Source organism: Podarcis muralis, chromosome 10 (genome assembly GCF_964188315.1).
Source record: "Podarcis muralis chromosome 10, rPodMur119.hap1.1, whole genome shotgun sequence".
Taxonomy (NCBI): Eukaryota; Metazoa; Chordata; class Lepidosauria; order Squamata; family Lacertidae; genus Podarcis; species Podarcis muralis.
The window spans coordinates 6,690,286-6,717,790 of NC_135664.1; the positions used below are offsets into that span (position 1 = coordinate 6,690,286).

Genomic DNA, 27,505 nt, shown 5'->3' on the forward strand with positions numbered 1-27,505 from the left:
AAAAGGGTCTGGAAACCAAGCCTTATGAAGAACAGTCGAAGGAGCCGGGTATGTTTAGCCTGGAAAAGAGATTGAGAGGAGATATGATTGTTGTTGTTGTTTAGTCATTTAGTCGTGTCCGACTCTTCGTGACCCCATGGACCAGAGCACGCCAGGCACCTCTGTCCTCCACTACCTCCCGCAGTTTGGTCAAACTCATGCTGGTAACCTCGAAAACACTATCCAACCATCTTGTCCTCTGTCGCCCCATTCTCCTTGTGCCCTCCATCTTTCCCAACATCAGGGTCTTTTCCAGGGAGTCTTCTCTTCTCATGAGGCGGCCAAAGTATTGGAGCCTCAGCTTCAGGATCTGTCCTTCCAGTGAGCACTCAGGGCTGATTTCCTTAAGAATGGAGATATGATAGCCACCTTCAAATATCTCAAGGAATGTTCACATGGAATATGGGCAAGTATGTTTTCTCTGGAGGGTAGGACTGGAACCAATGGCTTCAAGTTACCAGAAAGGAGATTCTGACTAAACACCAGGGAAAACTTTCTGACAATAAGAGCTGTTACACAGTGGACCGGTCTCTCTCGGGGGGTTGTAGGCTCTCCTTTCTTGGGAGGTTTTTCAGCAGAGACTGGATTGATGCTTTAGCTGGGATTCCTGCATAGCAGGGGGTTGGGCTAGATGACCCTCAGGGGTCCCTTCCAACTCTTTAAGATTCTACGATCCTGCGTCGCCTCGCCTCGCCGGCCCTGGTCGGCGGGGGATTATTTGACATCATTTTGAGAAATCAAGGAAAGATGTTTGAAAGAGCGCGAAAGCGGAACGGAAGTACGAGGGGCGCGCTTCTGCTTCGGCGACCTTTCCCCGTTGCGCACCGGCCCCTCCCCCCGCGCTTCCTCCCCTCATGACTCTCTCTTCCGGAAACGCTCCCGGCTCCGCCGACCGCTCGGCCACGGCAGGAAAATGGCGGCGGCCGCGGGTCGGCTGGCGGGCGGGCGTCTCCTGGGCCTCCTCCTTTCGCGGAACTCAGCCTTAGGGAAACGGGTGAGTGACCGAAGCTCCGCCGGCCAACGGCTGCCCAGCCTTTGGGCCTCTGAGGCACCTGCTGCCGGAACGAGAGGCGCTCTCGCCTGCCTGGTCGCCGCGCACTGCATGCTGGGGCGCGTAGTTTCTTGATCACGCCGCGCATGGCTTCCTTTTGGTATTCGCTCCGCGCTGATGGAGTCGGTAGCGCGCCGCCTGATGGGAATTGTAGTCCGTGCTGTTGATTTAAGTTTTGGTGGGATGTCGCCTGGTACCTCTTAACTCTTCACAAGGTGTTGTGGGCAAGGCTGCCCTGAGCAAGGACAAAATTTGCCCCCCCCCCCCGATATTTATTATTTTTCACAATTATTCCTTTTAGTGCAGTGACTTTTTAATGTATCTGCTCTGTATGTGCCCCTACAAATATAGGTGGTGGTGGTTGTTTTGCCCTGTGCTGGGGAACAGCCCACGCCCTGTTGTGAAGAGGGATGCTCCCCACCCTATGAATGGCTACTGACCCTCATCCAGCTCCTCCTAGTTCGTTCTGCGTTGTCAATGTCCAGTGGTGCTGGTCAGGAGGTAGCTTGGTCAAGAGGGCAGTCGTCGTTCTTCACCTTTTCCGACGTGAACGCTTCATTTAAAGGGTAATTACAGTGGTGCCTCGCAAGACGAAATTAATCCGTTCCGCGAGTCTCTTCGTCTTGCGGTTTTTTCGTCTTGCGAAGCACGGCTATTAGCGGCTTAGCAGCTATTAACGGCTTAGCAGCTTTAAGAAAAAGGAAACAAACTCGCAAGAACTCGCAAGACGTTTCGTCTTGCGAAGAAAGCCCATAGGGAAATTCGTCTTGCGGAACGACTCAAAAAACGGAAAACCCTTTCGTCTAGCGAGTTTTTCGTCTTGCGAGGCATTCGTCTTGCGGGGCACCACTGTATGGGGAAAGGAGCTAGGTCCTCCTATCGAGTGTGGCCTTCATGTTGAAGCCTAGTTTCAGTATCAAAATCTGCCCCCAAACACACCAAAGCAATAGTGAATATTGTATCTTACAACACATTACTCTCATCACTCAGTAACCATATGTCCTTCGGTTGTGACGGATAGTAAAAAGGGGGGTTCACACGAACCCTCTCATGCGTTAAATTTTAAGGACGTGGGCCGGCTCTTTCTTCTACTGATGTGCCATCTGGCTGTGCTTCCAGCAACTGTGAGAAGGGGCTATATGTAGCCACATGCATAGAGCTATTTCATGTGGGGGCTCTGAATTATCCCTCGCACATGGAAGCTCTGGTAATAGGTGGCAAGCAGAAAAGCCAGCCCACACAATCTGGTGGCTCCCTTTTGCATTCTTTTTACATTTGAGAGGGTTGTCTCAACAACCCTAAAGTGAGGGCTCCACATAGGTTTGCGTCCCAGTATGTCTCTCTGTAGATAGAAAATACTGAACAAAGTTTTGGGAGCACTTATTGTCTTAAACTCTCATAGAACAGTAACTGGAACTCTGTTTGCTTTCACATTATTTTATAAACGTGCTTTACTTCCTTGTAAGTGAAGATAAGCATTTGTATCATACTCTTCACTGGTCACTTTTTCCAATAGTCTGTACATCTTGGGAGAAGCAGATTCAGAGCTACCAAGGCAGTATCTCAAATTGTCCTAAATGTTCCTGAGACGAAGGTATCTTCTCTGGATAACGGCTTGAGGGTAGCGTCCGAAGATTCTGGGATTTCAACATGCACAGTAAGTAACAGTTGTGAGTGAAATACTCCCCTGGCCTTTTAAATCTTTGCCTTTTCAAATATTGGTAAGTTGGTTTTGTAAAGAACAGTAATAGCATCCTTACTGAAGGAAAATTTAAATGCTAAGGCTTCCTAGTAAATATTAATGATGCTGCATTAAGGGTATGCTTTACTTATGCAGGAGATTTTAATGTAAACTTTTCTGGCTTGTAGAATAGTTGTTTTTATTAAGGCCTAATTGCTTTGATCGCTGCATCATCAGGGAAACTATTTTCTCATGGGAAATAGCAGCCGTTGGTATTCTGATGTTGGAAATTGATCCAAGATACCCAAGTGGATCAATGGGATGGATCCACTATGCACCCAAGTGGATCAATGGGATGGATCCACTATGCACCAGCAATATGATAATACATTGATAATTATCAGGTGGTGATTTTGTGGTGCGGTGTGGTTGCAGTGGGAGCATTCCTGAGTCCGGGTTGCCTTTGCATTATCCTAATGCAGCCTTACAGAATCAATGCCTCTTCCACACACCAGAGGCGCAACGTGTGTTGCTGGTGCCTGGGGCAGGGCAAGTGTTGCTCCCTGCTGGTGGACTGGGCAGCTGGTGTGGAGGTGTGCTTCCTTGGGCACTTTCCTGTCTTCCTCTTCCTCCCTCCTTGAGTGGTGGTGGTGGCAGTGCTGCCCCTCCCCTCCCTCCCTCCCTCTCAGCCAGGCTGGGAGGCACATTGGCAGGCACCCAGACTGGGAGACCTTGGGGCTGCCCTCGTGTGCCCCGCGGTTGCCTGCTGGCCATGTTCCCCCCGCCACTGGCGAGGGAGGGGGGCACTCTGCATATTGAATCTCAGTCTGTGTTTAATTGGTTGGTAAGACTAATGATTTGTTTTGAATGAGGTGGGACTTTGGATTGACGCTGGAAGCAGATATGAAAATGAGAAAAACAATGGAACAGCTCACTTCCTGGAGCATATGGCTTTTAAGGCAAGTTCTCAAAGTAACATTCCCATGCTGTTTTTCCAATTAAACATTAATTTGTGTTCATCTTTAATTCAGCAGTAGACCTTATGCCTAGCTTCAGATTGGAAAACTAGAAAGCAGTGTCAAAGCATGTAAGCAATCTAGATCTTGTTCCAATAAAGGCAGCTGTGGTGAAATAACCTTGGCCCAAGTATTTAATGCTTAATGGTTTTGAAAGTAGCCACCAAGGTTAAAGGACGAGTAGTTACTTTACAGCTTGTCATCCGGATGAAGCTGATAAAGTTCTTTTATTGCTGCTCCGAAGGATCTATCCCATTTATATTGTATGTTGTGGCCTGTGAAATTTGCTGACTGCGCAACCATCATAATCTCTAGGAAGACCTTGCTCCTTGCATTACAGGGTGCTGCATCACGCGTAGCGGGTGCTCCATTCTGGTGAGGTATGCAACTCCATCATGACACACCATACTTGCAGAAAGCTTTTTAGAGCATGTTGACGCAGCGGCAAACACAACAGTTGCGGCAAAAGCCTGGAGATCTATCAGCATTAAGGGGGCATGCTGGGTTGTGCCAGGGGATTGGGCAGTCTGCACTCTGAAAGCTTGCCTGGAAATCATACAAGACAACCATACAAGACTTCAGATCACACTTATTTTTTTAATTCAAGAGCTATTTCTGTTTGCTCCATCTAGAGGTTGTAAAACTCAAAGGTGGTTGAGTATATTTCTGGTCATCTTCGTTGTTTGGGGAGTGAGCCATACAAACTGGTTTATTTTAATCAAATAAGAGCTTATGGACCAGATTGAGACAATTTTTGATCTTTCTTAGTAAAAGAGGGCTTTAAAAAATATTGAGAGTGATAGGTCAAGTAGTACAGGAATTAGTTTTGATACGTTATATCTTAAATTTTGGGTGACTTCTGAGAGTCCAGCAACATAACAGAAGTGTAGCCTTGCAATTTTTTATCCACTTACCTGAAAGTAAGTCTCGTTGAACTTGGTGGGACTAACTTCTGAGTAAACAAATAAAAGATTGTGTTGTGTGTTACATTATGATAGACCCTGGGGATATACATTTTTGTTCATTTTGTGGACTGTACCTACCTATTTTAGATGCAGATAATCATTTTGTCCTCAAATTTGTTAGCTAACTTCTATACCTGCTCTGTAGGTTTAGCCTGCTCTGTATATTATGCACAAGGCAGGTAATGCTTTGTTTAAAATTATGAAACCTATAATAGTATGTAAAGTAACCTGGGCCCCACCCAACAAAGGCTAGTTGAAATCACATCACATACAGTTTCCAATAAAAAAACAAAAAAAACCCTAAGTCTTTGGTATCTCGGGGAAGAGGTCTCCATAAACCATTCAAGGACTTACCAGAAAAATGACATTTGAGTCCTTTTTCTTAGGGGACCGGCTCCTTCATGATGTCACGTAAAGCCACACAGTAACGAGGACCCAAGCAACTAGAGTTTCTGCTTAATAATATTGGGCACACACATATGTGGCTGTCCTCAGCGTGTGCTGGGACAGTGTGTCAGGTGACTGCAGTATTTTTCCTGATGTCTAAAACCATTCTTTGATCAAATTCAGCTCATAGACTAGGCTTCCTCAACCTCAGCCCTCTGGATGTTTTGAGACTACAATTCCCAGCATCCCTAACCACTGGTCCTGCTAGCTAGGGATCATGGGAGTTGTAGACCAAAAACATCTGGAGGGCCAAGGTTGAGGAAGCTGTCATAGACCAAACACTATGTGAGGCAGGTGCCTTAAATACCTGCCCTGGTTATTGCTGACAAACTGGAAATAGATAATCCAGTAGCCATCCAAAGCAAACCTGCTAGACCAGATCAATTTGGGGTCCCTGATGTAGAATAACTACATTGTTTATTTCTGATAAGGAAATACAGTGCGTCCTTTCAGTTATCTCCTCCTTTTCCACCAAGGTACTCTTACTGTTTTATTTCTTATCTACAGCTTGAATAATATCTATCTAAATTGCAGGGGACAAAGAAAAGGTCCCAGCTGGATCTGGAACTGGAGATTGAAAACATGGGAGCTCACCTTAATGCTTATACATCAAGAGAACAAACTGTATATTATGCAAAGTCTTTCTCAAAAGACCTGCCAAGAGGTAATTGTGAGCTTGGGAACATTTGGGAATTTAGATTTTATCCCCTAAGGAACTGACCTTGAAAGTAGATTAACTGGCCGTTCAACATCGGCAGAAACACCAAGGTTGGGGGCCCTGTGCGCTGGGCTTGCTTTATTTATGCCTTTCTGTGTCATACTCTCTATACTATTTTTAAAATTGAGGCCTGACTGTAATAATTAATTTGGAAGTAGTCTTGATTTTTTTGGAAACAAGTCTTGATTTCTGTGGGTCTTCCTTCCAAATAAGAGTGTTCAGGAGTTGAACCTTGAAAGTATACTTAATGACAATGTTTTTCACATCACGGTTAGGTATAAACCATGGCTTACTGTGCATGACTGATTTGTGTGACTTCTCCCTGCTAGTGCGTGGAAGCAAGAAACCACAATTGGTAATCTAGGAATAAACTTTTGCTTATCATTGTTTTTGTGTAGAGTGAAACAAACCATGATCCCCGCTGAGATAGCCAAGGATTGTGGTTAGATTCCTCCCGATACCAAATGGGATGAGCAACTTGGGTGTGATTCACATATGCAGAGTAAGCTATGGTTTATCGTGTACCATATTTGGCTCCAAATCTGGATCCTGTGACAAGGATGGAATTTTAAATAAATTGAAACCCAGAGCACAAAGTTATGCATCTCCCCCTCCCATTTCCTGGCTGTTTCTAAATATAAAATTGTCATTTCCCCAATTTCTTTCTAAAAAGATGTATTTCTTTCTTATTTTACTTCCAGCTGTGGAGATTCTTGCTGATATCATCCAGAATAGCACACTTGGGGAGGCAGAGATTGAACGGGAGCGAGGAGTCATCCTTCGAGAAATGCAGGAAGTTGAGACTAATTTACAGGAAGTTGTCTTTGACTATCTCCATGCCACGGCTTATCAAAATACAGCACTGGGACGGACCATATTAGGACCTACAGAAAACATAAAGTATGCCTCCCTTTCGTTGCTCCAATTCTTAAATGAAATTTTATAGTATAGTTGTTTTATTATGTGAGGGCGATCTGGCTGCGACATCTGTCAACCCATTAGTCGCCAGGGTTGATTCAGCTTATCTGGTGCTCCCTTCCTCCCTCACAGCTCCACATGCATCCCTCCCTCCCTCCCTCCCAAAGCTGTGCACTCAGTGGAAGAGGACGACCATCCCAGATAGGAGTGTACCATTCTTTGGTCAAGGGTATAGTATAGCTGCGCTCCCTGCTAAAACCTTAAATGATACTACAGTTTTCAAAGCAAAGATTACTATTTTGGGGGCGGGGGGAATCGTGATCCAAAGAATACAATGTTCAAACCTTTCTGCACAGTTCATTATTCTTAATTGAAAGTTAATTGAAATTGTTGTGCATAGTCCATCTCATTCTTGAAATTACAGGGTGGGGGGTTTTTTCTGGCAGACCTACTGCATTTTTTTGGCCAAGTATACTATGTGTTGCACTTTGTACCTGGAGAAAAATGCAGTATTTCCAGGGAACAATTTTTATTTCCACTCTTAATTGGATATTGTAACATGATTAGTGGAAGGTGACACAAATCCTTGTAATTCTTCTCCATAGCAATCAACTAGTTGGTTCTAAGATTGTTTAATTGTTTCAGAGTTTGAATGCTCTGCTCTTCTGCACTCTGCCCTTAGTGTACAGGAGCTTGTTAGTGTTTCACTTCTCTCCTGAGAGCTCCTGGCCATAAAAACCATGTATGGGGACTCTGCCCCTGGTGGACTCTTCTTGAAAAGTAGCAGGGCAAACAGCAGCAAGGCCCTTCCCTCCTCCCAAATTATACATACTGAACATCAGAAGCAATTTTGCTTCATACGGTGGCATGCTGCTTTCAACTGTAGACAAGTTATCTCGTTCTGTTGCCCTTCTGTGCATCAAATATTTTTTTCTTTCTCGCTGTTTTGCTGTTCTGCTTGTAGGTCCATTAACCGTAATGACTTGGTGGAGTATATTACAACACATTATAAAGGACCCAGAATGGTACTTGCTGCTGCAGGAGGTATGATGCCGCTGTTGTATGATGTTTGTGGTATTTGTGATGTTTACACAACTAAGAAGTACATCTTTCCTCTGTTCAAAATCAGAAAGGATAAAATAGTCAATGTTTAGCCAAGTATTACCGTATTTTTCGCTCGATAACACGCACCTGACCATAACACGCACGTAGTTTTTAGAGGAGGAAAACAAGGAAAAAAATATTCTAAACGAAACAGTAGATGTATGACTTTTGTGGTTCATGCTGTGGCCACAGACATGTGATCTGATGGTGAGTTTGGGGTGACCCAGTGCAAAAATCCTGAGGATCCATGTGGATCCGTGCTTTGTAACCACGTTTTAAGTGGGGAGGGAAGGAAAAGCACTCAATGGACAAGGAGCACGCGTGGGGTGTGTGGAGAAGGAGCTTTTCTGTGAGCTGAGCGGGGAGGGAAAGAACACTGTTGCTTTAAAGGTATACTTAAGGTATTTGCCCTGTGCCTGGGGTTTTTTTTTCCATTTAACAGTTTGCAGCCTTTTCCTTCTGCTCCTTGTTTTGAGGCAGAATAGATTTGAGCAAGTGAGGAGGACTTGGATTGCAGGGGATTCGCCATTAGCTGTGTAAAAGCGCTCCTCCTTGCAGCCTGAGTGATAAGCAGCCACCAGCAGCAATAGAATGGAGCACAAAAAAACGGTAGGGGCACTAGGACCCAGACAATGCTCAAATCTATCCTGCCTGAATTCACTGCGCTCGTGGCTCAGAGCTCCAGGTTGGTTTTTTTTTGCTGCTGGTTGCTTAAATTTTATCCTTCCTGATCGAAGCCCTCCTGTCCCTCTGCAGCCTCACTGAGCACGCGGACCTTTGCTAGCTGAGGCTGCAGCAGCTGTTGCTGGCTACTTTAAAAGCGCCTGCTGGCTTTGAAGCGCCTGCCTTCTCCCGGCTCGCTATGGTCCCGTCTGTCCCTCCTCCCGTGTAAGCGGCTGCTGCCCGCTTTGCTGCCATGGCTCTCCTTCCCTCCCTCCCTCCTCCCCTCCTCCTCCCTCGTAGGTAGCTTTAAAGCAAGCAAAGGAGCCCCTCCTCCTGGCTTTTAAGGAAGCAAAGCTAGAGCCGTGCAAAGCCCTGCAAGCGGCTCCCGCTTTGCTTGACTGACGGCAGCCACGGCTCCAATCCAGTGCATTCGCTCTGTAACACGCACAGGCATTTTCCCTTACTTTCTAGGAGCAAAAAAGTGCGTGTTATGGAGCGAAAATTACGGTACTTTGGATTCTAAATTGAAATATTTAATTGCTTTTTTGTCTGATTCATTTACATATATCACCCCTAAACTGACGTGCATCTCATTTAGGAGTCGCTCATGACGAATTGCTTGAACTAGCCAAGTACCATTTTGGTAACTTGCCGTCTGTTGCAAAAGGAGGAGCGCCGCCTTTGCCCCCTTGCCGGTTCACGGGCAGTGAAGTAAGTTGAGGCCTTTCCCTCCCACCCAGACAGCTGCAGCTTGAAAAATCACTGATAATGCAATAGTTATAGAAGGTATCTGGTTAGCTGAGTTTCTGGTTTGGCTGCAAAAGCTGCTGAGAAACCTGATAAAGGAGCAGAGGAGGTCAGCATCTTTTGAAGCACCATTAGTGTTACGTTACAGCACTCAGGCGATTTCTGGCCTGTTTCTTTTGCCACTTTGACTTTCCCTCCATTTCTCATTTAACCTCTGCTAAGTTGCTGTGATGTCTTGTTTAGACATTATTCCAGAGCCATTATAGTGGAAATAAAAGCTGTACAATTGATTTAGTTTATTAGGCTGTGTGTGTGTCTTTTTAGCTTCCATCCATTTTGGCCTTTACATTAAAGCAGGGAAGGGGCTGCCTTTTTTAGACAGAGGTCCACATCCCCTCCTGGGCAGACTTCCAAAGGCCACATGTCAATGGTAGGTGAAGCTAGAGGCAGAGGTGAAGGACCTTTATTACAATAGGCTAGTTTCTAACTAGACTGTTCGCCCTCCTCTTTGTCCTCCCTCCATTTGGACAAAGTTCATGGGCTCATTCCAGCCAGGCAAAAACTTTGCACTCAAGGAGGGTGCAAAGTTGTGTTGGAGAGGGGCAAGGCCTGGAGAAAGAGGTGTGTGGCCGAGATGGTTGAGGTTGTAGAGTCTCAAGCATCAGACCTGGCAGGCCGCATTTCGCCCCAGGGCCTGAGGTTCTTCACGTCCTGCTTGAAAGGTATCTGAAACCTTTTGTTTGTGCTGCTTTATCAGATTCGTGTTCGAGATGATAAGATGCCTCTGGCCCACATTGCGATAGCTGTTGAAGCAGCCGGCTGGTGTCACCCGGACACCATTCCTCTCATGGTGGCAAATACTCTGATAGGCAACTGGGATCGATCCTTCGGAGGTGGCGTGGTGAGTTAGCCTCAACATTACTAACCAGTTTCAAGTAAAGGATTGTTGCAGTGTTGGTTGTGTCTATACAGTCTCCTTGCGAAAGATGAGCCCAGCTCAAGTATCATCTTTTTTTCCTTTTTTTTGTAAACGTAGACAAGTCTTGATACTTCCTATAGCTATTTGAAAATAAGTCAGTCCTTGAGTCCTGTAGATCCATTTTCCTGCCACTTAAGAGCAAAAGCTGATGTGATATGGAGATATTATTAGGTTAAAAGCTGTGTGGTCAGCGAAAGGATTGAATTATTTTCACCTGTGCTTTTGCTTGGCAAATTCTGTCCCCTCCCGCAGTTGCTGTTAGTCCTGCAGGGGAAAAGTGTTACCTGAAAATGACAAATTAACATTATCCTTGGCAGAAATCAAGCCCCTTCTAAACCGAGTTTTCTTTCAATTCCAACAGCCGTTATTTTAGCTTAGATTTGTCTATCTCTAAACTTGTTCTTATAGATTAGTACTTGCTACTTAGAAGCTGGTAGATGGACAAGTGTGGGGTAGAAGAATATCTGCATTTAAGAAGTGCCTAGAATGAAGACATTTGTGTCTAAGCTTCATGATACTGAAGTGACCTATTCTACCCCAAATACCCTCTTTTTATTTCAACAGAATCTGTCTAGTAAGCTTGCTCAAGTTGCATGCCATGGCAACGTCTGTCATAGCTTCCAGTCCTTCAACACCTGCTACACAGATACTGGACTGTGGGGTGTCTATATGGTTTGTGAGGGATCAACCATAGAGGACATGATGCACTTTGTTCAGAGAGAATGGTAAGGAAGTGGCCATATCTGAAAGGAGCTGATATGGAATGAAAGCAACAAACGCCCTGAAGGGGAATGTTTTATGCATACGTGAGAGCAGTAGCTTACGTAAAGTTGGTGCAGGATTTCACCTAGAGTGGGCATAGGCAACCTTGGTCCTCCAGATGTTTTGGAACTACAATTCCTGTCATCCCTGACCACTGGCCCTGTTAGCTAGGGATCATGGGAGTTGTAGTCCCAAAACATCTGGAGGGCCGACGTTGCCTATGCCTGACCTAGAGGATACCATGCAATTACATAGGAGAATATGCATGCACTGGCATATTTTGTGCTGGGTTTGGAACCTAACAGGTCGATGGGTCAGTGCATCTGGCTGTTGACCAGGTGGTTGGTGGTTCGAGCCCACCAACAGACGGCTGTGGGCAGCATTCCTGCATTGTAGGGGGTTGGACTAGATGACTCTCAGGGTCCCTTCCAACTCTACCATTATTAGCCATCCAGAGTAGCTCGGGCAACCCAGTCAGATAGACAGGGTATAAGAAATAAATTACTTTTATTACATTATGATTCTACAATTCTTGTGGCCTTGACCTATTTCACTGGGATGTTAGCTTACAGGAAGAGGTTCCTGGAGCTGTGATTGTTCTATGTGCTATTCATAAAGGCCTGTTTTCTAAATTATCTAGATTGTGCATTTGCTTCTTCTTAGTGAGCCAAAACACCTTTCTATTTTTCATTGTCTTTAGGATACGACTGTGTACTAGTGTTACTGAAAGTGAGGTTGCACGTGCAAAGAATCTTTTGAAAACCAACATGCTGTTACAACTGGATGGTATGATCTGATTGTTTTCTTTTTAAAAGTCCGGTCTAATTAATATGCACACATGCTAAGAATGTCTAATTTTAGGTTCCACTCCCATTTGTGAAGACATTGGACGACAAATGTTGTGTTACAATCGTCGAATCCCAATTCCTGAACTTGAAGCAAGAATTGAAGTAAGGAGCATAATGGTTTGGTTCTTTTCTTAGCCAACTTAACATAATAGCTCAGAGTTATGGCTTTGTTTACTGCATTAGTATGGGTGCAGAGTGTTTGAAGATTATGCTGAAATCTCAGCTACAAGAGAGTTGGCCAAAAGTAGGGTTCCAGCAGCTGAGAGCTGTGTTTCAGTGTTCCTAACTGGTCTCAGGAAAACTTGGATGTTTGTCAAAATTCTTACATACTTCATGGGCTGTAGCTCTTCTTGGTGTAATGTTTGATATAGCATATAGACACCCTCAGCTATGCTGATGGATACTTGTTTTTAGGTTTCAGCTATTTGCACTGTCACATAAAATGGTCACAAATTAAAGGCTGTGTTCTTTGTATTTCAGGCAATTGATGCTCAAACAATCAAAGAAGTCTGCACAAAGTATATTTATGATAAGTGCCCTGCAATTGCTGCTGTCGGTAAGGATTTCAGTACTAGCTGCCATTAGTTTAAAAAGTTGTCTGCTCTTTCTAATTATCTCTGTTTTAAAATTTCAGGGCCACTTGAACAACTCCCTGATTACAACAGACTCCGTAGTGGAATGTACTGGCTTCGTGCTTGACATTTATCGTAAATGGAGGCCTGGAGGCTTAAGGGATGATTTGTAGAGATTTGTGATGATGGCTTTGAACTTTCAAGACTGGCAAATTGATTCCTCCCCCCTTAACTCAAACTTTGCTTTGATGTTCAACAACAAACCCAAGTATGCTGCCTGAGTGGAACAAAGTTCACTATGTGACATTTTGTCTTCTGTTTCCACAAAGAAGTGTACAGCTATCTATATAAATAATAAAACCCGTATTATACATTTGTACTTTTATTACAAAACAGAACACACTAAGATTGTCACTGAGAATCTCATTTCTTAGTCTTAGCAGCATTCACTACTTGCTCCTGGGCAGCTTTCTTCGCTTTAACCATTTCAACAAGTTCCTAGAATAAGAGAGAGAGAACACCTTGTTCATATTGTTTCTTATCTAGTAGAATTTGCTAAGCAAGTTCTATTTATTCCAAGTATTGAGAAGCTAGAAAGAATACTCAAGTCTTGGCACAGTAAGACAAAATTTCAAACGATCAGTAACTTTAAACATTTGCCATTAGTAGGCTGCCACCAGCTAGCCTTCCTGTGAATAACACTCACTCCCACCACCCAATTTTAACTGCTCAATAACTTCTGTATTGACTTTATAATAGTTCAGACTTCCAAAATTAGGGTTCAGAATGGGATAGATATTACTATTCCAAAAGCTATTCAGTTTCAAGTTATAGGGTGATTTCTATAATCCTGTACAAGCACCCCAGTGCTGCAGTTTGACTTTCAACATAAGCTTGATGCACGTATAGTGTGGATTTTGGCTGTGCCACCATGAATTGGCACTTACTGTAAGACTAAGCACATAAAGCAGGGACAAGAAACCTTTTCCCCTTGGAGGACTGTGCTCTTTCACACACCAACTTGGTGAACTGCCCATGGAGGGAAATCATTCTCTCTCTGGTTAGCTGCAACAGGACTCAGCTGTGTCCCCATTTCCCACTGACTGAGCAGTGAAGTTTGGGACTCCCAGTTCTGAAATCCACTACGTTGTTCACTTATGTTTCGATTCAATAAAGAACACCACAAATAATCCTAAATGAATGGCATTGAACTAAAAGGCCAGCACTCTGAATTTAGTTAACATTGAAAGAAAATTCTAGTGTGATCCCTGCTCTTTTCTATTTCTTCATTTGATACAAATCTACATTTGCAAGTGGTCATGGTATATGTCTTTGATTCAAATGGTATAATGCAATCCTAAAGTCTTTTTTTGGCCAGCCTATTTTAATTAAAGAGGTAGGTGCAGTGAATGTGTGCTTTGTATGTATGTAGCATCACATTCAATCCCTGGTGCCTATTTAAAGGTTTTTATGGCACTTATATCTGCCAAGACAGGGTCTGTAGCTTCTTCTGCCTCCTGATTTGTTTTGGAAGCAGAGTTTGCCTGTTAAAACAAGTTATGTGGGAACCCATAGTGTGTGATTTGCTTTGCCTGGGACAGCCTTGCCTGCAGGAAAAGTTGGTAAGCCAGGGTTTCCCCTCCCTGGCACAAATGGCAAATTCTACATAAGGCAAGGCATCATTAATTTTCCCTTACTATCTCAGGCAGTCATGAAAGCTGTTTTTCCAGTGACTATTATCAGCAAGCTACTCTTACCTTTGCTCATGATCTCTTTCCCAAGGAACAGGTAAGGTTCCTATGACACTTGAGTGAGAAATTAAAGAAGTGGAATGGAGAGAAGCAAATGTGATCTCTCTTAAGCTGGTAGTACTCTGAAGTGCACTATGGAGTAAAAACAGAAGCAATATTTTCCTACCTTATATCGTTTCATGCAGTCTTTTTTAGATCGGCCTGGAACAGAAGCTGCTATTTTCTCCCACCTTTCAGGAGTATTCACTGGATATGTTTTGAGAGCTTGTTCTAAAAGTTTTTGCTCTTCTGTTGTCCATGGAGACAAATCTGTAAATGTGGCTGTTGAAAATAATACATGAGAAAAGAATGTGTTTTAATCATGAAGTCGTTAGTGAAAGCTATGCAGAACTCCCAGGCAATTTCCCAACACTCTCCCTCTTCCCTGGATGCCTTTAGTTCAAGCATCGGGGCATTTTTGTTTTCATCAATTGAACATTACATAATTTCATGCAAATTCTAACTATTCTGTTCACATCTGCAAACACTAGAACTTGTAAATGAAGAACTTTGTTCACTTGGTTGCAGCTCCTCACAGTAGTAGTGACAGACATCAAGCAGATAATGCCCAAAAGCATCCAGTGGCAGAACTGGAGGGATGGCTCTTAACCACGAGATCTGGGCGTAAGAATGCTGAATGGAATATTTGGGAGTAGGACTCCCAAATATGGAATATTTGGGAGAGGCGAATCCTTCTTCCCCGCTTACCTTCAAAACGTTCTGACGGTGTAGCACTGTCTGCCTGTGGCACAACTCCATGTTCTTTTTTAAACTTATCAAAAGCTTTCTTATTTATGTCATCCTTCTGATGAGGGTCTAAGAAGAATAAGAAGTTGCTTTTAAGTAATCATGCCCCAAACGAATGTTTCACAGGAAATTGTTCTGCTTAAAGTCAAGTATTAAAAGGCCAACTAAACAATTCAACCCATGTCATAAACGAAAGAAGTCTGAGAATATTAAGTAAACTCAGTTTTCACCTGAAAGGCCAACAAGTTACATTATTTTATCAAGAGGGTGCACATACAAAGTGGTTTAGGTCACCCTTGTAAGGAGCATCAATACTTACACAATGTTGAAATTTTGCATATACGTATAGCTCAAAATGACACTCCAGTTATTATAAGGACATCTCAACCCTTGGGATATGAAAGTCTTCATTACGCAAAACAGCCAGCACTCCAGGAGAAATCAAGCCAAGAAACCAATGAAACAGATTGGAGGGCTATATTATTTCACCCTTCATATACTCTGCCTCCGAATTGGGGAAGATAGTGGAAATGGGCAGGGATGGACAGGAATGTATTTAGGCTTGTGGAATGTAAGCTGAATTTACTAGGAAGTAAATGGAAGCATGCAGACCATCTTACAAAGATAAAGATACCAAGTTTCTGGAGGCTCTTTGCTTTGTTGATAACATCTTTTGCTGTTCGCTTTATTCCCGTAGTAGAGTGCAAATTCATGTAATTGGCAATAACCTCCCACCTATTATCAGGCAAAAGAAAAAACAAAAATGCTCTAAAAACATCCTTTAAAAGTATGTTGATTCTAGCAGTTAAATGCCTGGCTAGTTTTTTGTGTGTACTGTAATTAATATATCGTTTGGTAAGATATACAGGGCGAGTCTTTTAAAAGAGGCCCCGTGGAACATGGGTATTCTGTATCCACTGGGTCTCTGGACTCACCCTGTTTATTTTAAAATCAAATACTGAAATTATTTGTTGGATGCAGTTTTGGAATTATACATGCACATCTTCCTAAATAAGAGTTACATTATTCTCGGCTGTGCTTAATGCATATGCTTAACAATATCCATAATATACAATAACCTTGTGTTTTAGAAAAACACAAATTGTTGAAGAAGAAAGAGTCTTCCCTGGAAAATGAGCCTTCAGCTCATACCCCCAAACTGCAATCTAGCCGAAATCATGCAGCCAGAAATACAGAACAAATTCAGCATTCAACTTGAATGACTTTGCAAATATCCCTCAGCAGAAAGCTGTTTCTGCAGATCTGTGATACGTTGAGAAAGTGTATATTCACAAATCAATTTAACATAAAAATCAGCACCCTGACTTGCTTTCCTTTTATGCTTCAACACAAGACTACTGCCTATATACATACTATTCAATAATTGTAGATACCTTGAGTTAGTCCCAGCAGGAAAGAGGTTTACTGCTTTAATTAGCAGCTGTAAGTCATCTTCTGACCAGTTCTTACTTCCGCCAACACCTCCGCTTGTGGGTTTTTCAGAACTCTTTGTCGCTTGCCGCATACGAGCCTCTGCTTCTTCCCTTTCTCTCCTTATCTGTTCATTTACTTCGTCTATCTATGGGAATACAAGAACACACGAGACTTTAGCACTGAATTGCTGCAAACACAAAAGCCTTCTCCCAATACGTAGGCAATTGCCACAAGTTTCCTGGTCCACAACTGCCACTGTGGGAGAAGTCCACTGCTTTCCAACAAAAACACACAAAACCAAAAACAAGTTAAAAGGAGGTAACAGCTGCACAAGTTACAACACGTCTCACCATTTGTTTCTCGCAGAAGCAATTAAGAAAGTTTCCCCTAACATCTGTGCAAATTAACTGCACTTAAATAGGTAGCTTTAGACTGATTTATAACTCTCATGAGGAACACCCTCGTCTAAAGGAGGAAATAATAATAATTTCATCACATGCATGTTACTGGTCTTAGACAAGCTGTAACCACAATAAAGCAAGAGAATTGTCAGACCATTTAAACTTAATTCACAATTCAGTTTAAATAGTGTAACAGAACAAGCAGTGTCAGTCTTCTGTTGATTTTGGCACCATGTAAGTCCTTATACTTTAACATGAAGTTCAAGCATTGAACTTCCTTATCCTTTTTTAAAAAAAAATCTATAATCCTCTTGCTAGCCCTGAAGAGGGGAAACGGACAAGGAAGTGTCCCATTTTTCTCGTTTTTATCTCTTAAGCTTGCAAAGATTCATCTGCTAACCTCTAGATAGCATACTGCTCTTACACTTTGTATGCTCTGAGATTCTGCTGGACTTTAAAAATGCAATAAAAGAGGCATTATTAGTTGTGTGAGCAGGTGCAAATTCTCTTTAGAAATGCAATTCTGCCGGGCAATTTGCTTCCTATACAACACAGCATACATGTTGGACAGGATCACACCAATATTTTCACTATGTTGACACACTCTTACGTGACAAAAGATGAATAATTACCTGTTTTTCTACAGCAGCCTTTCCTTCTTCCCTTGTGGTGGATGTAAGTGCTTCATTCAAGCACTGCAGACTAAAAATAAATTATTGAGCGATATTTCAGATCTAGTAGAAAGCTGAAGGTCAAAAAACGTAACATGTGGGTCAGGAATGCATACCTTGCCAATTCCAAACGATCACACAGCTTTTCTACTTCTTCCATCATCTTAACACATTCTGCCTCACTGTCAGAAAAGTAATTCCAGTTCTGAAAGAGGAGAACACCATATGCTTTATCTTCAGATTACAGAAAAACAGCAGGTAGAGGCAACAAGCAATGTTTAGTTTGGGCATTTCGGCTGTAGTAATACTTTATTTAAGCAAACCACTTCCATGAACAACATCCTTATCGAAAGTTGAACTAACTTTGCTTTTCAGAGCAGAAAGCACTGAAGAATTAGCTGATTTCTGACATTCAAATGCCTAGTATTTTAAGCTCTTGATTAATTAGTGCAAAATACCAGTGACACATATGTTGGCTAAGATGTATGCTTCTAAAATTGGATGTTTATATTTTGGAGAACTTCTTGCACCTCTTGTCATTTTGACTATGAGTACCACAGCATCACTTATGGACATAAGTATTTCCCCCCCCCCCCCCATAGAATACACATTTGTGTGTGCAAGTTCACCTAACGTAATGCTTTTTTGTACATTATTTTTGCTAATATGCACATTTTGTGTGCATGTTTCCCCAGTGCTCACTTTTTTATTTGGATAACTGCAACTGTTTATTTTTAGCATCCCTTCTGGAAAACTATATATAGTTACCATAGCCTTCACATCACACCTCAGATCACAAGGATATTTTGAATAACAACATCAAAAGTAAATGTGAGGCTTTATACAGCTTTAAAGAAAAACTCTTTTAAGATATCAAGGTCGCTTCTCCGAGAATGAGGACTAATGTTCAAACCCGATGTTCTATGAGCTGGATGTTAGAAAGCTGATAAAATTTATATTTAACTACAGCAGTACACATATACCTTGCAGGTTGTTCGCAGTTTTTGCCTTTCCTTTTTAATTGCTTTTTTCTGAATATCCTTCTCTTTTTTCACTAGCAGCGCTTGTTGTCTAATTTCTTCCTCTTCTTTTTCCTTGGCTAATCGTGCTGCTTCTAATTCTGCTTGCCTTTGCTGAAACAGAAGAAAAACTATGAATCAGTAAAGTCTGATACTATATCTATGCCAAGTTAAAAGCAGTCTGTGATACTCAGTTCTCAAAATTTTAGGTATTCTTACTAGCAAACCAACCAGAGACGCATATTTGTCATTATTTCAAGGCCATGACCTGAATTATTGTACAAATAAATAACTGCATCATTCCAGCAATCATCTGTGCTCCATGAAATCTTTCAGCACGACAGATCTTTAGCAAATGTGAACGTCACAAATTCTTATGCTAATGAAACAGGATTAAAATAGTTTTTTAAACGCTTGCTTATCTCATGTTTTGGCGCCAAAACACACCCATCACTTGAATTCAAAGATACTGTGTATTTGTTTAGGTGGAATACATATTTAATTAGGTGGAACAAGGTACCGTATTTTTCGTCCTATAGGGCGCACCGGCCCACAGGACGCACCTCGGTTTTTTTTTTGGGGGGGGGGGGGAAATGAATTTTAAAAAAATTATCCCCCCCCCAGCCGCGGCTGCCGCCCCAAGCCTTGCACACATCTGCCCGAAGCACGGGGCGCCCTCCAGAGGGCTCCTCGTGCTTCAGGCGGCAGGCTGCTGCCCCAAGCCTTGCGCGCCCGGCGGGACCTCCCGCCGGGCGCACGAGACTTGCGGACACTCACCCGAAGCACAGGGAGCCCTCCGGAGGGCGCCCCGTGCTCCAGGCTGCCGCCTGCAAGCCTTGCGCTCTCGCTCTCCAGGCTTCAGCGAAAGCCTGCATTTGCCCCATAGGACGCACACACATTTCCCCTTCATTTTTGGAGGGGAAAAAGTGAGTCCTATGGGGCGAAAAATACGGTATCTTCTAGGAAAGCAAAATTTATTACATGGGTCATGGGCCAAGTCAAAAGATTATTATGTAAAACCAAAACCTTTAAAATGCTGTATTATTATTTCAGTTTATTACCTGCTCTTCACTCTAAGGTCCCAGGGCAGATTACTATTTTAAACACAATTTAGAACAGTTTGTATTCTTTAATTGTATGCCTTCAATCATAAAAAATAGGGTGGGTCATGAAAATATACCTCTCAAGTGTCAAAGACTAAGGTAAAGAGGTGCGTCCAGCATTTGCTGAAAACTATAATGAAGTTGCCAGATACACCTCTGGCAACAAGTATCAGCAATTTGGAGTGATATTCAGGGGGTGACAGCTGTGTCTGCTACTATAACAACTTTTCCTTCACCTCCTTTCCGCTGCAGCCCCCATCCATAAAACCAGCTATGGAGGGGCGTCCACAGGGGAGTGGGGGGGGGGCAGGCTTCATGGGGGGAAGTGAGGAAGAGGAAGCCCTGCTCTGCTAGCAGAAGTTCATAGTTCAAGCTGGTTGAATGCCACCCAATGTGTAGTTTTGTCAAGCTGGCAGCGGGCCAAAACATTTTGTACACCAACGCTTTCCAAACCTTTCATGTAGGTGACACACTTTTTAGACATGCATCATTTCACTACACAGTGATTTAGTTTTACTAGCAAACCAGAGGTTAAACGAACCCCTTTCTTGCCCTGGAAGGAGCACAGGGAGTATTTGCGTGACACACCTACACACTGCAGCTGACACACTTAACGTGTTGCGACACAGAGTTTGGAAAGCTCTGCTGTACGCATTCACACTTTTTGAACCCTTCAAAACAAGTATAGATTGAAACGTACTCTGTCGCGCTCCTCCTGCTCTTTTCGTTTTGCTTCTGCCTTTGCTTTCTTTTCAGCTTCTTTCTTTGCTTTTTCTTCTTCCTTGAACTTCTTTATTCTGGGATCACAGCTGTATGCGGTGTCTAAGAAAAGAAAAGGTGTCTGTGAAGTGAACATATAAAGGCTGAAACGTAATGAACGGGTCTTGACAAAACTGAGTTCACACTTACCAACGAGTGTCCTTATTCTATTCATCTCTTCCTTTTTCCTTAATGCTCTAGCTGCTCTGTTCTGTTTTTCAATCCACCTCCTCTCATCTCGACTGCAGAGAGAGATGAGAGGTGTTAAGTAGAAAGCACTTCTATGCTCAAGCACATCTCAGTATAAAATCATTTCGGGAAATGTTGTAAAACTCAAGAGGAACAGCAGCACTTCCACGAATTCCTCAGTGAATACGATCGTATTCAGTAGAGCTTCAAACAGCTTTGCAAGTGATGCCTTTTGATAAAACCCCAATTATTGTATTCAATGTACCCTGACACATACCATGTGTTTACCATTGTTTCTAAACCTTGGCTCACCGAACCCTCCCTCCTGGTACATTCTTCCTAAGAACAGAAAGCTTTCCTGTATTTTATTTCTGTTCAAATTTTCCTCCAATAAGCTGGGGAATGCTTGCACAATACTGAGATACTAGAGTAGAGAACAGGACCATTCTTTGGACTGATTATCTCCAAGAATCTATACTAGGCCTATTCACAAGGCTTATTCCACTTTGTTATTCAGTACCTGTTATCATTAATAAGATTAGTGTAAAATCTGTAACACAGTCGAACCTCTGTTTATGTAACCCTCTGGTTATGTAACCTTCGGGATGCGCACACGGCAAACCCGGAAGTACCACTGTATACTATGATACGCAAGTTGAATTTGTTTGGTGTATTAACTTTGGTGCTTTTATTTACATACCATTCTGCTTTTTCTTTTTCTTCTTCGTCTAAGTAAGAAAACTCCCGCCAAGAATCAAAATTATACCTAACATACAATAAAGTAAGAGAGAAAGTTAGTGCTGCGTTGATGCCTAATCAAATGTCGCAATAGTTGTGTTGCAAATTCTTCATTTTTAGTTTGCATTCTTAATTTGAGATTGTACTGCTAGTTGCCTGGTCCATACACTTTATCAAGCTTAAGGAAATCTACATGCCACCAGAATATTAACGAACAGCTCATTCTGATTATTTTATGCTGCAGGGCAAAATCTTATGATATGGGAAGAACAGTGCCTCCAAAGAAAATGGAGATGGGAGTGCAGATGGGCATTCTGCTTCCTACATTGGCCCCTCTCCCCCCAGCGTTGTTTCTGCATTTCTACGTAACCACAGCACAGAGCAATGGAGATTGGCAATGATGTTAACATCTAGTCACCTACATCTGTTTGCCACTAAATAAAAACGTCATTCCCATAAGTCACAAGCCATCAATCTGAAGATCTCATATCACAACTATTCCAGGCTTGTCTTGACTAAAGACTCTGCAATCCCACTATTTATATATATGGCAGTCTATTTTGGGGGGAAGGAAAGTTTCAAACTGCGACAGGGTTGCAATGGCCCCACCCTTTATTCCTAAGGAAAAGTTATTCAGTGCTCTTATGTTTTTATACTATACGGACTTCTACAAGTGTAAGAGTCTTGTTTATTTTTACAGACAAGTTTTCCCATACAATTTTGACAGGCCACATAGAATTATTTCAAAAGGAAGAAAAAGAAAAAAGTTTGCTTACCAAAATGAATAAAATGCATCTACCTCTTCAAAGGAGGAATTTGGGTCCCCAAGCTTAGGTACATTTTTCTTATTTGACCATCTGTAGCAATTAAGACATACGCAGACATTGACTATGATGAAAAGTTGGGTGAATTCATTGATGAAACAGTAACTTTGACTGTACATTAACGCTATATCATGTGAGAATTTAATCTGAAGTATATGGATTTGCTTCTCTAATCCTCTAAACTCTATAGACGATAATCTATAGATTTAAATGAGATTTCAAATTCAGAAGAAGTGAGCTTAATCTAATAATTTGATTCTCAAGCAAGTAGCACAAAGGAAAACAATATCAGTGTTCCATCTTGGTGCTAACATTGCAAAATGACTCGGAATGTTGAGACGGTATAATCTATTATTTCTACAGTATTAGCAAATTAAATTAAATTTCTATACCTTCATCCAAGGATCACAGAGTGATTTACAATATAAAAACACAAAAATATTTAACATAGTAACAAACAAAACTAAGTGTTCATTATTTATTAGCCTAGCCCTGCTGGACTAAAACATCCACAACTGCAAGATTGCAATATAAAACTGTACACTGGACAGAAACAAAAAAATTGAGCATAGCTTCTCCTTCATTGCTCTGACAAAGCTGAGAAAATTATTTGTGCACCATCGTGAAGGCTAGGCCTTGTGAAGCAAGTGACAGTGGAAGATGGCCAAGCACTGAGGCTGCATTAAATAATTAGAGCAGTTCTGGTACCAACAGATGGATCTGCTCTACAACAGACTGCTCTAATGGTATCACCAGTGTGTGTTGCTAGGAAACAGCAATAGGCACACAAATATTATTTTAGTACCTAAGAGTGAGATAACTGAGTGCGAGTTCAGTTCAAACACATCAAACCACTAGGTATGTAGACACAACTCTATCTGCATCTGACCACTATTAAGATGCTCAAGCTCGCCAAATGGCTGGAATCAAAGACACTTCTAACACAAAGACACACTGCCAATAAGGCAAAGTGGGAGACAATCTCCCCTACAGCCTATAATATAGCTTACCTGGCATTTCTTTCAAAAACCGGGGAAAAAACTTCAAAGAAGTTTTCCTTTGCTTCACTTTTAGAAGGAACAGTGTTATCAAAAGTAGGATCTATACTGTTAAATGCTCGTCTCTTCAGAGGATCGGACAAAATTTCATACGCTGGAAAATGGAATTATAGTAAATAATCAATTTACAGTAAGTAATCAACTAAGAATGGGAGCCAAGCTTGGTTCCCCCTCAAAAGTGCCTTGCACTGCGAATGCCCAGCCTGACTTTTTCTGAACTAACATGCAATGCACAGCCATTTCAGAAAATTAGCTTTGTGGACTGTGCTGGATGGATTAAGTAACTATTCATATGTATCCAATCCTCAGAGCCAATGAAGAATCCCGGTGACTGCATTTGCCAATAGGTATGGGATTGGTGAATCAATAGATTAAGATATGCACTGCGTGTTTCTGTAACATGCTTAAAAGCTATCATTAGGACTTCTGAAAGGGGGATAGAGCACAATTCTAAAATCATCATTACATCAGCTTTCCCTTTTCAGGCTATGTTAGTTGATAACTAGGACTTACCTTTTGTTATACAAGTAAAGTAGTCGTTGTCACCTTCACCTATCTGTTCTCCTGCTGCTTTTCGCTTGTCTGGATGGTGTTTCAAAACCATGGCTTTATCTATGGGAGTAGAAGGAAATGTCAACTTCAGAAGCACCTTCCTTCACCTGATTTATCATCACTTGCATATTGTCTGTTTTAAACAGCAAAAATGTTTTAAGCAGCAAAAAGTAAACAAACGGCAGTGATACCTTGTACTTTCATAGACACCCCATGAGTTGAACCATACTACATATCTGTGGGGTCATAGCTATCCTTAATGGATGACAGCAATGTAAGTAAAATTATTTCCCTCTCCCTTACATAAAATGCAAAATGGCAAAACAAGTACGTTGTGATGTTTCACACATATTTAAGGTTTCAACATCTCACCCCACGCATTAATTTCTGAATACTAAATAACTAATTATACTTTAACTACAGTATTGAAAAAATGCAACTCTGCATATGCAAAGTATTGTATTTTAGGATGCAATCCTAACCATGCCTATGGGGTTGAAAGCCCCCATTAACTACAAATGGGTTTGGGCTGTGAAACCCCAAACCTTCACACTACCATAGCTGATTTAGGCTGATGCAGCAGTTAAGATCAATAATTATGAACCTTTCAGTATTTTGTGTGTGTGTGTGTCATCTTTAGGTTTTGAACTAAATTGCACAAGGAGCTACATTGCATCAGGATTCTGAGTTACCACATAAAAATTACAAATGGATCACAGGCTGCATGTGTGTGTATCTTTGCCCCAGATAATAAATCCTTAATTTCAGGTGTTTTACTTCAATTGGAAGTCAATGTAAAATGCATCTTACTGTTTTTCTTTAGTTTTGTGACCCCTGAACACATGTATTTTAAAGTGTTCTTCCTCCCCACCCCATAATCATAAGTCCTAAACTAACAATCAGACTCTAAAACCACATTCTTGGTGTCCTTTTAAGTGAAATGTTCTTCCTTTATGAAATCAACAGCTTTCAGTACAGCACAGAACTGTTCATATGACCTGAAGCATTTTCAATACAAAAAATGAATGTAAAGGTACTTACGAGCAGCTTTTATTTGCTTCTGAGATGCCTTGTATCTTATATGTCCCAGCCCAAGAACTGAATAATGATCCTGATTCTGAGAGAAAATTGCAAATATCAACAGCTATTTATGGTGAGTAGCAACTATTGAGCAGCCAAGTGGCAGAGTAAGCTAAACTACTCTTTTCCTCCTTCTGTTTTCTTGCCACTTTTGACTTTATTGCCTTTCCTTACCCCTATAGCTCCGCCATCCAGAACTTCAGGTTTGGAATAAGGAATTGTCTTTTAAGAGACCTTAAAAAGGAGAGAAAGAAGACCACCTCACTTCATGAGAGAGGGAAAGAACACAGGTAGCTGCTACAGTGTGGTGCCCTACTTCTCCAACTCTCTAACAGTTGCCACAAGAAAAGTGTTAGCAGAAAGAAATGTGAGCACAACAGAATGAAGCAAAAGAAAAAGAAAAGAGTTAAATGAAAACAGGTATGTATAAATTAAGCACAAGGCAGCAGCAACGCCTGTTAATGGAACTTTAGAAGGCAGACTTCCATATTGCCACTGTTAGCTGATCTGACCAGACCTTCATATTATATGTTCGTCATATATGTTCAAAGCTTTTATAATGTTATATTTTTTCCAAGTGACGCATTGACACTGTGCTGTTAGCTTATAACTATTTACTTAGTATTAGCCACTGGGAAAAGTGCCACTCTTTAAGTGAAACCTAATACCAATCTGAAAAAAGGAGAGGGCACAAAATGCTATTGGGCAACTCAATGGGGCTTACTCCTACGTAAGTGGAATTGAATCTTGAATTTCCCTGAAGTGGGGACGGGGAGAACTAATTTTTGTGTGGCTGAAAACAATCCTTAAGATCAAACCACACATGGAATAAAAGATGAAGCAATTCTCAAGAAGCAATATAGAATATATTGCTTGAAGCAAAATAGAAATATTTCAAATTGTCAGTACTGGTAGGAAATCTTCACTAAAAAATGAACAAATACAATTGTAACATTAGATCATATACCTTCCAGTCCTTTGGATCAAGTGTTTTTAACATAGGAAATTCCTCCAGCTGCAATTCTTCATCACCTGACTCTTCAGAGAGCTCTTTCTCATCTTCCAGTTCCTGGAAAGAGGCAGAAACATGTATGTTTCTCCTCTTAACAAATGCTTCAAACCATCTTCCCACAGGTTCAACTTGGCAAAGCACAGAAGCTGTGAATAAAAACATTACAAGCTTAGGAGGCACTTCCACTGAGCTAAAATCTTCACCCACTACCAAAATCTGGGCAACCTTGTATACATTTATTTGGCCAAAAGAATGTGTTCTGCAAAGATAAGACACAGCAAATCCTAGTTTGGCATCATTAAAGTATCATATACACCAATAAATGCACTCTTATTTTGCCCTCTTCAAGGCAGCCTATAAAAACATATACCACACACATGTTAAGTACCAGCTATTTAAATTTGTTGTAATTCATCAGCAAACCCGTCTTTATAATTGTCATTACAAATAGATATTTGATAGGCAGATGTTTGAAAAGTAGTTTTATTAGAAATAGGTCACTTAAGTGCTTTTAAAATAAGAAGCACTTTAGCTGGTTAACTGTATTATAACTGACACATTTCTGCCATACTTAGGGTAGTAGATGCTGTGCTTTAGTCAGTTACATGTGAGGGCAACATGGCTCTTCTATCCGCCAAAGAAAAATGTATTTGTTTCAGGTTGCAATCCTACAGTTTATAGACTATACACCTGCTCAACCTGCAAGAAGGGCTTTCTTCTACCAACATAACTGCTTTGGGTGTGCGTGTGAGACACCTCTCCCCAAAAAGATGAGGACTCGCTTTATTCTTTTTCTTAAAAAATGAATGAATAAGATCGGCAGTATTGCACTAAGGTAGGAAACAGCGCATTCCGCCCATGGAGTTAACACCTTCCTACATGAAGCCTCTGTGGGAGAAAAAGCAGGAGAGATCTTCTGCCCAACAATCTCAGTAATATGTCCCAGAAGCAAACGAGCTAAAAACCCCTCCATGCTGCACATCCTTCTAGAGCCGCGGATATTTGTGCGACAGGCAGAAATTCAACAGGGGCAGCTTCTACCAGCAAAACAGCTACATCGACGGGGTGCCGGGGAAAGGTCCGCGGGGTGAATTTCTGCTCCTCTTATGCAGCTCCCGCGGCGGGGGGGGGGGGGGAGGCGGCAAAACCGGGGCGGCGGGGGGGAAGAAAGAGGGAAACAGCCGGGGGCTTTCAGCGCCGGAGAACCGACTAATCCCCCCCCCTCCCGGCCAAGGCCTCGTGAAAGGAAGCCGCCTCACCGGGGACTCGCGGAGAAGTGGCCCCCCTGCGAGGCCCCCGGAGGCGGGGAAGGCCGGAGGGGAAGGAGCCGAGAAAGGAGAAGGGACCGACCCGAGGACAAGGCTCTGGAGACGCCGGTGACCTGCCCCTCGGGAGCCCCTCTCAGCAGCATCGCGGCGCCGCCGCCCAGGGGAGGCCGCTCCGTCCCGGAACAAACGGGTCCGCCGCGGGTGTGTTTCCCCTCCGCCGCCGCCGGCCTTGGTCGCGGGTTGCCAGGAGCCGGCGCATGGAAGGACCCGGCGAACACTTCCGGGGCGGGCAAGCGCTTCCTGTCCGACGCTTCCTGTCTTCCGCCTCGCCTCGGAGCGCGACGGAGAGG

The 27,505-nt window shown here is 42.4% G+C and overlaps 2 protein-coding genes across 3 annotated transcripts; one reads left to right on the top strand and one right to left on the bottom strand.

Moving 5' to 3' along the window:
- Positions 1-888: 888 nt before the first annotated feature.
- Positions 889-12,881, top strand: PMPCB (peptidase, mitochondrial processing subunit beta). The gene is made up of 13 exons (XM_028747352.2): positions 889-1,033; positions 2,607-2,747; positions 3,644-3,730; positions 5,734-5,863; positions 6,619-6,817; positions 7,800-7,879; positions 9,201-9,313; positions 10,107-10,250; positions 10,893-11,053; positions 11,791-11,876; positions 11,952-12,040; positions 12,419-12,494; positions 12,573-12,881. The coding sequence occupies exons 1-13, from the start codon at positions 953-955 to the stop codon at positions 12,635-12,637; spliced, it is 1,452 nt and encodes a 483-aa protein (XP_028603185.2). The 5' UTR covers positions 889-952; the 3' UTR covers positions 12,638-12,881.
- DNAJC2 (DnaJ heat shock protein family (Hsp40) member C2) lies at positions 12,877-27,441 on the bottom strand. Of its 2 annotated transcripts, XM_028747351.2 has the most exons (17): positions 27,238-27,440; positions 25,843-26,033; positions 24,837-24,912; positions 23,757-23,855; positions 23,196-23,337; positions 22,138-22,218; positions 21,324-21,389; positions 20,585-20,676; positions 20,376-20,497; positions 18,537-18,686; positions 17,670-17,758; positions 17,515-17,584; positions 16,442-16,626; positions 15,682-15,782; positions 15,009-15,116; positions 14,428-14,582; positions 12,877-13,008 (listed from the first exon to the last, which is right to left on the bottom strand). In XM_028747351.2, exons 1-17 carry the CDS (start codon positions 27,296-27,298, stop codon positions 12,934-12,936), a joined length of 1,863 nt encoding a protein of 620 aa, XP_028603184.2. In that variant the 5' UTR covers positions 27,299-27,440; the 3' UTR covers positions 12,877-12,933. The 2 variants fall into 2 exon arrangements, 1 of the variants encoding a protein (XP_028603184.2); XR_003708634.2 differs by lacking the exon at positions 12,877-13,008 and having other exon boundaries at positions 14,493-14,582; positions 15,668-15,782; positions 27,238-27,441.
- Positions 27,442-27,505: the final 64 nt, after the last annotated feature.